Below are 11,918 nucleotides of genomic sequence, written 5' to 3' on the forward strand. Positions count from 1 at the left end.
GTAATGATGTCTGGAGGCGGTGACTGAGCAAGAGGTACGAGACTGTGGCAACAAATGAACCATAACACATCCAAGGCTTCTTCTTACTATGATCGCAGTGCAGATTGGGTTACCTGCAAGGCCTGTTTACTCAGATAAAACATGATGCTTTGTTCCATCACTTGAGCACTAATGTGTCAGAACACGCATTCATCACAAGCCCGCTGCACGAGATAGAATTCATTCAATGTGTGAATATTTTATAAGAAATAAATCTTTTAAAAGACTCAATGCTTGTGTTTTTCTTTAAATGCGGACCATTTCCAGAGAACAATAAAGAAGCTTTCCTTGATGTATTTAAACTGTTTTGTCTTTATTAGAATCAGAAAACTTTATTGCCAGGTAGGTTCCATCTGGTGCAGCAGATATACACAGTAAAAGAGAATAAAATAATGATAAATGGTAAAATGCAAAAAAAAAAGTCTGTATACATAGTATACATATACATCTGTGTATATAAGGGAATGTGCCTGGTCATGGTGGAGGTATACATTTGCAGATGGCCGTGCGTTTTATAAAGTGCAGCGTGATGAACGTGCAAGAGGAGAGTGTGTGATACGCTGCAGTCTGCTAAGGTCCTTTGCAGTGGCAGCAGCATTCCAGATGGTGATGGAGGAGGTGAGGATGGACTCTATGATGGAGGTGTAGAAGTTCACCATCATTGCCTTTGGCAGTTTGAAGTGCTTCAGCTGCCTCAAGAAGAACATCCTCTGCTGTGCTTTTTTGAGAGAACCACTGCACTGCTGGGGGTGGGGGGGGGGCAGAGAACCGGGTGGAACTGGTTGAGGTGTCAGGGCTCCTGGTGAGGCTGGGGTGAGGGTGGTGAAGGTGCCAGGACAGACCCATTGTCTTTCAAAGCGGCAGTAATGGTTGTTCAGCTCATTTGCAAGGTGCATATTGTTAATGGAGTGGGGGGCCTTGGGACTGTAGTTGGTTATCTGTCTGAGCCAATTACCTTCTCATACTCACACACAATTACCTGCAGCATATCATCCCATCTATTGAGAAGGTAATTTGGTAATCTGGGAACCGAGGCATCCACCGTGACAAAAACACAAAAACAGTAAAAATAAAAAGAGCTGCACCAAACACTCGACCATCTGCGGCGCCATGATGATGTTTTCGTGTTAAAAAATAGTATAAAATACATAATTAAGTCTTAACAGTAAAGAAAAAGAAAACAGAGATGTTAAGCTCATAAATTATATGTGTAGTTACACAGGTTGGACTCCAGGGGCGCTGCACTGCTACAGTGGCTGTTGACATAAAAGCTGTGCCTTTATATTGCCTGGGAATACATTTATTCAGTCTTCATTTGCAGTTAGCATTTTGTACAGGCATGCAAGGCTGTAAACCAAAGAAGACTCAAATAAATACGGAGAATAAAAACAGTGAGAAATTAGAGCCAAGGTGACGTGTGTTGTCCTCAGAAGGGTTAGTTAGGAACATAAGTGGCAGTTTAAACACACAAACAATTGTTTCAATCATAACATTAGGTTCAGACCATTTGGATCAGAAGACCTCTTCAACATCACCTGCACCAATCAGCCAACAACAGTAACAAACTCCAAACATTCACGCTGACAGTCCAGAGTTCACCAGAGCATAACACAATGAGAAAACCTCAGCAGTGTTGCTGTCTATCAACTGCACATTATTCCTCCACTGTTAGGCCCCAGTGTTTCTTCAGACGGCTCTGTGTTCTGGAGCAGGTGTGCGTACTGAGCGGACTCCGTCTGGTGGTGAGAGGTTTTTCGGGCGTAATACCTCCTGGACGCGGCTCTCCACGCCTCCCTCTGCAGCGTCTGAGACTCATCAGGTAACTCTGATATCAGCGTCCTCCTTCTCTTATTCACCGCAGAGATGGGCTGCGAGTACTGTGAGTCCGTAATGTGGGGCAAGGGGCCGGGGCAGGGCGGGTTTGCCTGCTGGCGGGCTATTTTTCGGGCGTAATACCGCCTGGATGCTGCCCTCCAGGCTGCCCTCTTCAGTCTCTGAGCCTCCTCCGTCAACTCGGACATCGGCACGCTCTTCTTCTTATTCCTGTGGAGGACGAGAGGCGACACACATGAGTAGGTATGCAGATCAGCACACCCAGGGCTTTGTTTTGAGAGAACTATGGGCAAATACAACATCTGTTGCTTTGAGTTAAGTGTTTTAAATGTTTTAAAAGGTTAAACTCCTGATACAATATTTGCCAACTCTGCACTTCTACAGGGTTGTAAAAAGTCTTCAAAGTTTGCAAAACGCTTAATTTTAATGTTTCCAAGGACAGGAATATGCTTGAATTCAACGATCCTGTCATCATATTTGTTGTTTTCTGGTGTCTAAATTTACAAGCGTTAAACAATCGTGATCAAAACGTTCAGTCATTGAGTCCTGCGGGCATAAAGGAATTCTTAAAACTTTATTTTTCACATTTGCCTTTAAAACAATTTGGATGTGATCATAAACGGAGCAAGAGAATTTTCGGTTAAAGTACCTTGAAAGTGCTTGAAAAGTGCACGAGTTTTACGCCTAAAAAGCTGTGCAAACTCTGATCAAAGCTGGCATCAAAATTAAATCACCACGACCACCACCACTCTGCTGTCTGTCTTTACAAATCAGGTGCTCTTAAACTACTAAGCTGTTAAAAGAAAACATAATAATGGAGTCGTTGCTCAATATCACCACGCAGTGTTGAATGGCTACATGCACCAACTGACACAAGCTGCCGCTCGTATGCGTGGCGATCCAATCCAATGCTTTCAGCCTGTGGATCAGCAACACGTCCCACCTCACGCACGTGGACACTATTCAGTTCACATCATGAGCCTTTGTGCTCAAGTGTTCATTTGTTATCTGACAATCCCCATATAGACAATCATGTTTTCAGTCACAGATGAATGTATGGATGCGCACAGCTTATGACTGCATTGCATTCTGATTTACTGAAGTCAACATGTCTTCAACAGACAACTGATGAACAGCTGTGATAATTACGATGCTTCATGAATCTCAGCATATCATGTCGTCTGCATTTGGTTAATTATCCACAGAAAACATACATACAGAGACTTTGGGTGGAGGCACTAACTGGAATGAGATAACTGAAATAACCCACCTCAGATGTTCTCCCTCAGTGATGCGATGTCCATCCGGGTCTGCGTGAGCTTTCTCCACAATCCTTCTCCCCCCTCTGTCCTCCAGTTTCCCTAAAGGGATCAGAAGGGACTAACATGTCATCAGTCATACAAGCCCACTGCAGTGGCAGCCAAAGTCTTTCTCTTTCTGAGGATGTTACACACAGGGTGACTTTTGTGTGAAAACATTTGCCAGTTTTGCCTGCCAGTGCCAAAACCATAACCGGGTTTACCTGAAATCAACCCTGATACCCGCTTTGTTGAATTTAACCACAGTACAAAACAGTACAAAAATGGATTATCAGCCCGGTGAAGGAGGCGGGAGGTTCACTGACTGTAGCACCCAATAACACCACAGACCTTTAAAAAGAAAAATCACTTGTGGCTGGTTGGTGTTGGTAGATTTTTTGTTATTGGTCACACTGAGCCATTATAATATAAGCTTGGGTAAACTTCCATTACAATAATAAGTTTTACATAGCGCTGGTCAAGTTAGCACGCCAACTTATTGGGGTTGGGCAAGTTAACGCATCAATTAATCAACGCCGACAATCACTCCATCGCGCATCAACGCAGTTTATTTTAGTGAGCAAGTGAACAACGGACTTCAAACATAATTATTATATAAATAAAAACTGCATTAATGTGCAACAAAACAACTGTTGGCGCCAACCAACAAATGTGCTAATGCGATAATAATGGCCAGCCCTAGTTTTAAGTTATGTGTATAAGTAGTAAGTTCCTGAAGACTAAACATTCATACTGATGTGATTGTGGGTTAGACTACAACGGGGGAAAAAAAACCATCTCTGAGGATCATGGTTAAGAAAAAGCTTTATTGATACATAGCAGAAACAGCAAACGCACAAACACAACAACAGACGTGAGCCCATCGCTGGGCCTGGGGCATCATATCGGCCTTGAAATGTGTTTTTACTGCCTTAGAGTTGTATGTACTCGTTGGGAATCTGTCTGAACATGCTCCAGCGTGCAGACGTCTGTTATGTGTAGCCGCCTACTTGGGATTAGCTTCCACTTTTGCTTTGAGTGTGGCACAAATGCTGGTGGGCTCCAATAGGGTGGAACGCCGCACGATCCAGCCTCGAGACACCACCTCAAAAGTGCCGTCCTTCTCACCGGACATCATATGGCATCAACCCCAGCAGCTGTAAACACAATCAGCACTGCTCAGCGCAATAAGAAACTGAAAGGTCACACCAACAACTTCTTAGCTTTTAGCACATTCATATCTCCCCTTACAAGATACAAGATAGGTTTATTTGTCACACACACAATCATACACGGTACAATGTGCAGTGAAATTCTTTATGTCCCTGCTACCAAAAAATAGGTAAATAAGAAATTTAAAAGTATTACTTATTCTATTTACAAATTACACATATGTACATATTACACTGCGCCACTCTGAGCAATGACATAATAAGATATGATAAGTTGAATACACTCTCAGAAACTGAGCTGCGAGGTCCGGCTGTTTCATAGCAGGTCTTACAAGCAGCTGGAAGACGATTAGTTATGTTAATTACATGTAATCAGGAAAGTTAATTGACCATAAAAGATGCACAGTAAAAGTGAAAGTTACTTACACACAATGACGTCATTATGCACACTGCGGCTGCCTTGCTGAGAGGTGAGCTCAGTCTGTGAAAACAAAATGGAAACAGATCAGATATCGTGTATATTTACTTTTATATAGAAGAACATATTCAGCATATTTTTTTTAAATCTCACCCTTCCTCTGGTTTGTGGTGCTTACAATTTGTAAATGCAATTTATTTTTTGCCAATAGATACATCAAGCTATATATTTAACTGTACATGCTGTGGGAAATGGATTGTCTCGTTTCCAGTTGCCAGCGTTTCTGTGTTACTGATGGTTTAGCGTAACTCTGATGTTACTGTTCTTCATTGCAGCGGCTACAAACCAGCAGTACATTTAAACTTGCACAAGTTTTGAACAAGCACTCGTAGCTCTCTTCTTCTTTCAGTGAATTTGCTGCCTATCCACAGCTGTTTACATGCTATTCAGATCTGCTAATTACCCTAGCTTAGCGGTTAGCGGTGGCTTCTGTCTTAAACTTAGCAGTAAGTGATGATTTCTGACTCAATCACTGCAGACCATCACCCATGTCCTGAGACACTGTCTAGAGCTTCCCTTTCGTGCATGCGTCACACAACGGGAGACACGTTGTCACCTACAGGAAACAGTCTGTGTGGTTTGGGTGAAGGCTTGAGCCTGGGCAGAGCACGCAGGAGGAGGACTCATCTGTAATGATGACTGCATTTGTGTCTCTATCAATACTACATGGATTTGGACGTATCTGCAATATCAACAACAAGAGTGGGCTCTATCGGATATCACACCTTGTAAGCTACCAGGCTTACAAGGCGGACAACTCTGGGCAAAACTGATTTGGACATTTGCATTTACACATACAGTTCCAGACAATTTCATGATATGTATGTTTGATAAGAATTCCTGAATATATTCTTACCGTAATTTTGGGATTGTGCACCCGTCTTTTCCTCTTCATCTCCTCCACAATGGGGTCAGAGTTTACTTTGGTTTCCAAAGCATCCATTCTCCCCTCCACAGAAAGCAATTTGGTGTTCACTGCAGTCAGCTGTTGATTCACATCAGCAGCAAATGAAGTCATCAGTCCGACAGCCAATTCACAGCAGCCAGCAGTTTCCTGTCTGTGCCTGTGGCTGTGTCTGAAAGGGTTCGATAATGACGTGGTCCATTATGCAGAGGCGTTTCGGTGGCGGTGAAGGGGAGATGTCGTACGTGCATTGTAGAGACAGAATTCCCGTTACCCCACAGGGAGCAAAGACTTGGGTGTAAAAGCTAAGTGACGTGCGAACACCAACAGTTTTGAGGAAGCCACACTTGCAGTTCATAGATGTTAATGTCTTGTAAAAAGACACGGCATTCGAACATGTTTCACTACAGCAGTTTCATTCCCATCGGGACAGATATTTTACAGGAAACCAGTAGAGGTTTGGTGCCTGCAGAGAAGAGACACTTCATACCAAGCATCACTTCACATCAGTTGTGTGGTCAACACGTCCACATCACTGGATATTTGAGCAAGATGATGGAAAAGGTGACTGCAGTCATGTCACTCTGTGTGCTGGTTGAGATTTAGGATAGCATGCTAAGCTCTTCATAAGCAATGTTAAAGATTAAAGAAGGTAAATCCACCCAAGCTATGATTTATGAGTCTATAATTATACTAAGTCTGATCTATTTATACCAGAAATTTTCTTCAAATGGAATTTGTACTTTTTAGAAAAAGGTGTAACCTCTGCAACAGTTAATCAGGCTGTCCTCTACTGTCCTCATTTGCATTTGTATGACTCACAGCATTTCTCTTCATAAATGTAAAACCCCCAGAAATCCGATGTTATTCATGGTAGTTTTCCTGTGAGCAGACATTAACGTGCAGTTCACTGATGCTTGCTGACAAAAATTCCACTTTTCATGCAGTGAAATGAGCAAAATTATGATTTAAATCAAAAAAATCTGACTGAATAATCAAGCAAACGAGCAGAAGATTCAGATCAAGTGTATGTAGTACTGATTGGGTTTATAACCAGCCCTAGTGTCGCAGACTATTCCATTAGTGCATTAGAATAATCTTAAGTTGGGAGCTCATTCTGCCAATGTTTAATATATAACAGGAGTGACAGGTGGGATACGTTACCTTTTTCACTGGGGCTCTCTTTGTTCTGACATGGACTGCTTGTGCTCTCCGGATGCTCCCTGAATCCCTCTTCACTCATTTCCCATTTGATGAAGACTGTGTCCATGTCGCACGGCTCCTCTTTGACGACGAGGCTGCTGGGAGATGTGGGCAGGTTCCTGGCTGCCTCTGATACGCCGGAGGACTCTGAGGAGTGCGAGGTGTAGCTCTGGTCCAGACCCATCCTGCTGGGGGATGACGGAACAGCCGACTCGTGGCTGTTGGAGGAGACCTGCGAGGGGGGTCTCGCAAAAAGGCCCACTGAGGAGAAAGAGACGCAAAACGATTTCTCAGGGGATTGAGGTGACAGGTTGGCATTATTGTATTCATGTCGCTAGAGAGGCTTTAATATTCTTTGTGCTCATGTTTACTTACAAGATATACTCATTTCACACTCGTGCTGCCCAGCGGTCGTCTCTCTGTCAGCGCAGCCCGGTTCAAACCCGTCCTGCTCTGGTTGCTGGGGCCCACCGGGGCTCTGTGCTCCGATGAATCTGTGGGAGCCGGTCGCTTCTTCAAGCATCCCGGACGTGCATCCCTGTCCCTGTCTGTGCGGAGCCTGCAGCTGATGCTCTATATCCTTCAGCCTGCACTCCAGCCGCTGGATCTCTTTGTCCCTGTCGGCCACCATCCGTTGGTACTCATGGGTCCTGGCACTGTTTACACCGTACAGGACGTTTATTATGGAGTCTATCGCCAGCCGGATGGCGTTTTCCACCACGATTATCTCCTCGTCGCGCAGGTGCGGGTGCAAAGTTTTGTTTTTGACCAGATTCATTTTTCCAAGTCGACCTGTTTTGATGTTAGCAAGATGTGCGGAGAGCGTCAGACCGAGCTAGCCTCAAGAGGGCTCGCCTATCAGACGACGAGGCTCACTGAGACATCAGCCGCTCGCAGACGGTCTCCAGAAACAATACACTCTCTATTACCACCGAAACCCGAAGTGTGTCCTCAATGTAAAACCGTAAAACAAAACGCTAAATATACTACAACAGGGATGCAGGGTCGCCTCCGCTTGCCTCCTGCGTCGTTCTTCTTCGTCCAAGGCAGACCGGTTTGTTCGGCAGCCACAGCGCCGCCTTGTGGCTCACACTAACATTACAGACCCATTGGTGATTGCACGGGCAGAAAAATATTGGTATTCAGTAAAGACGTTTCTTTATTATTATGGATTAACTTCACTGATTGCTAATTAATGAATTGTTTAGTCTGAAAAATGTCAAAAAATATTTTATAAAAATGCTCATTCCCTTCCCTGCTAAGACTTAATTAAATTCAGTTATATAAAACAGTAAAGGCAGCAAAAACATTTTAGAAGCTTGAATCACTGAATGTTTGGAATTTCTGCTTGATAAACACTCTAAATGATTCACCATTTATCAAAATTATTGGCTCATTTGTAACTGTTCTCGTGTCAGGCTTCTAAAAGACCTTTTAAATTTCAGAGAAATAGGTTATGATCTCTTATCTTGACAGCCTATCATTTTAGATGTTACCGAAACCTAATGTACAACACACAGAACTGAATAAGAAGAAAATGCATTTGAACACAGTATGAAAGGGTGAAATGTTAGATTTGTGGGTATAAGATAGGACTGTGGTGCGCAGGAGGCAGCACACGTTAGGCCATACCAATCTCCTATTTATGAATCGCTTCTGAACCATGATATCCCATATGCTTAACTTTACAGACACACACACACAAAACTGATACACCTTCTATCGTCAGTTTCTCAGAAACCATGCGATAATGTGCGTCAATAAATGTGATAGGTAGGCCAAATACAGCCCAGACAACTGCTTAAAAAATGACAGCTTGCCAATATACAGTGTCAAAAGCCTGAACTGATACAGATCTCTGCTTAAGGAAGGTGGCTTCATGGGTAACCTGTGTGGATGACACAGTCTAGTGACTTTGTTGTAGGAAGTAAGCGTGGGAGAAGTGCCAGCAGTTTGCTACAGTCGAAGAAGAGAAAGTTAGTGTTCTTAAGAACTCACATAATTAGCGAAAGGCTGCCTATTGTGTTTGCTAAAAAGTTCCACGACGAAGCTTAAGCTGTAAGAACTGACTCTGGAAACTTTATTACCGGTAATTCTGTTCTGTCTGTATCAATGTTTTAGCCACACTGAGAAGGAGAAAGAAGACAATCCTGTGTGGCAACAACCTCTCAGGATTTAACTTGAACACCTGAATGAACTTCATTTAAAATTTAAAACTGGTAACAGTAACACCTTAAGATATCGCTAATATTACAACATGAATGTGTCAACTATGTGGCAACTGACAATGACAAGAAACATAAAACGACTTCTAAATCTTAGAGTCACATTTTACTTCTGCTGCTGAGATGCCAGGGCATCTTCTGCAGTTTAAGGTGGTGGCTCTGAGGCTGTGGCGAGCTCATTTCGGCTGTCCTCACCTGTTCCTCACCCTCGGGCAGGTGACGTCCGTTTCTCTCTCTGGAGTCAAAGTAAAGAAAACGTCTTGGCTGGTGACATATCACGTTTCAGAAAAGACTGAGCATCGTGGCTAACAATGAACCCGCATTTGCTGCTAAAAAGGGGATTTGCAGTTTCTGCCTCACATTCATCTGTAGCTGCAAAATAAGATTTCAGTATTGTTCAAATTAACAGACAGAATCTGAAATAGTGAAATGAATTGTTCATAAGGGGCGTAACAGATTTTCAAGTGCTGAAACATTCATACCAGAAGGTACACGGGGGGGAATGAACATTAAAGCTGGTATGCACTGTGTGTCTGAAATACCTCTATGACTATTTGATCGGTTGCTGTGACATTTTGTCCTGACAGAAATTCATGGTGCCCAAACACTGAACCTGACTTTGGTGATCCTGACCTCTACTGCCACCACCACCACCACCACCACCACCAGGCTGCCCTTTGCGGTTTAGACTGGAAACGTACTGCTATGAAATTTGGCACAAACGCTCACGCTCCCCATAGGATGAACTGTAACAAGTTTGGTGATCTCTAACCTTTTCGTCTAATCCAAAATCATCAAAATCGTTGACATACATAAAGATGGACGTCGCGTCTCCACTTCCTCCCATAGTCCAGAAACAAAGCCAAATGGTCCCGTGTACGAGCGCGGCCATCTTGTGCTGGTGACGTCATTTGGAGCCACAGCGGCATGAGATTCTCACCCATACACCAACATGACTCAGTCACAAGCAGCACTCAGCTATCTTTAGAAGAAGAGGAAGAATCAGCTTTATTGGCAGTATATTTACTTTTACAGACACTGAATTTTTAGTCTACATTTAACCCATCCTTGGTTGAACACACATGCAACACGCAGCAAATTTCTGAAATCACAATTTAAGGAAACATTTGCTGCCTGTGTTTACACACTAACCCATTAGCAACTCAGCAAGTAGATTTAGGGGACAGCAGGAAAAATACAGCAACATTTACCCTCCAATGTGTGCTATTACATCCTATATTACATCCTAAAACAAGGCCGCGACCTCCTTGGATCATTCACAACAGAATGGCTTTGGAGTAAGACGTCACGAGGTACAACCACAGCCGTCAGCTGCAGCAGGCTGTTTTCGCACATGGTTGGTCTTGATACTGAAATCAATGCCTCAAAAGCAGACATTTCTGCGTGTTTTCACACTGTTTCACACAGGAAATGACACCTTGCTACTTGACCTTGAGTGCGGTTGTTACCTCACACGCTGTACAGTCGGTCAGGTGTTGTGCAGGGGAATATTTTTGAAGTTTTTTTTTTTTTTTTTGTAAATAACGACAGGCACAGAAGCAGATTAATGGGGTTGCGTTCACGGCTGTGGAAAACACCACTACTGTTACTCAAAACAATCATCATACTACACCTGTGCAATTATTTCTAATGTTGCATGCAAGTCTTTGGTTGTTAATGAGAAAACTGAACAGAGAAAGGATGGAAAAAATGTGCACTAACCAACTGCAGGACACATTTTATTTTCCACCGGTTCTCACGTGTGAAAACCGTTGAGTCGGTGAGTGGACTGATGCCAGTAATAATCACATCGCACACCACTAAATGCTCATTAAAGGGCGAGACTTTCCTGATGGTCTACAAACGCGACATTACTCATCCAGCTGAAGCGTACCGTCCGTGATGCACCTCAGCGCCTCATCCAGTGAGGTCAGATCTTGAAGCACACTGAGATCCTGACCTCCTCAGCCATTTTCCCCAGGTTAGTCATGAGTGGGACATTTACCAACCACACGTGAATAAAAGCTGTAGATGCGTGGGGGATTTTGCCACCTGCTACATCTTGACATTTTGTGCTCACTCATTTCAAAAATCAGCCAATTTCAGATCGGAGACTGGCTGCGTGCTGATCATCGTGGTCTTTATAAAGCCGCCTTGATTTACCGCAACCGCCTCGTTTTGTGGATTTGACTTTGCGGACACATCAGAAAAGTTGAAGTAATTCAACGGTGTTGTTACTCGCCTACCTTTTATTTTACTTTTTCCCCTCCGAGCATTTTCTTTGTGCTGTGTTCAGTCGGCTCCCTCTTCAACCCGGGAGGTGATGCATCCAAAGGGGCGAACCTCCAGCTGCTCCCTCGCCCATGAGTGTTTTTCAGTCTGGGCATGTTGGCGGGGACAGGCCTCCGCTGTGCCGGGGCACTTGGAGGAAATGTGTGTGGGTGTTTCCTCACCTACAGCCTATTAGCAAATGCGTGATTAGAATCATGAGTGGGTGACTTTCTGAGCACACGGATGCGAAGCTCTTGAGGCAACAGGTAGTCGAACGCGCTCACCACAGTGCAACCCACTCACTGAGCCGACACCGTAACGTAAACATGTCCGCACCGCAGCCTGTTTCGCTCTCCTGGAGAGCATCAGCCAGTTTAGCGTCTGAATGCTCGCAGACGTTTTATCTGACGTCCAGTTGAGCCAAATAAAACACACCAGATCTAATTCTCAGTGACGAGCACCTGTTACTGTTACTAGTCTCTTCTTTCTTTTCTT

The 11,918-nt window shown here is 43.8% G+C and overlaps 1 protein-coding gene across 2 annotated transcripts; it reads right to left on the reverse strand.

Moving 5' to 3' along the window:
* Nucleotides 1–1,317: 1,317 nt before the first annotated feature.
* LOC124064382 lies at nt 1,318–11,918 on the reverse strand. Of its 2 annotated transcripts, none has more exons than XM_046398797.1 (5): nt 11,399–11,918; nt 7,303–9,387; nt 6,889–7,188; nt 3,143–3,233; nt 1,318–2,082 (listed from the first exon to the last, which is right to left on the reverse strand). In XM_046398797.1, exons 2-5 carry the CDS (start codon nt 7,703–7,705, stop codon nt 1,683–1,685), a joined length of 1,194 nt encoding a protein of 397 aa, XP_046254753.1. In that variant the 5' UTR covers nt 7,706–9,387; nt 11,399–11,918; the 3' UTR covers nt 1,318–1,682. The 2 variants fall into 2 exon arrangements, with proteins under 2 accessions (XP_046254753.1, XP_046254752.1); XM_046398796.1 differs by having other exon boundaries at nt 7,303–10,134.

Source organism: Scatophagus argus, chromosome 9 (assembly GCF_020382885.2).
Source record: "Scatophagus argus isolate fScaArg1 chromosome 9, fScaArg1.pri, whole genome shotgun sequence".
Lineage (NCBI taxonomy): Eukaryota > Metazoa > Chordata > Actinopteri > Scatophagidae > Scatophagus > Scatophagus argus.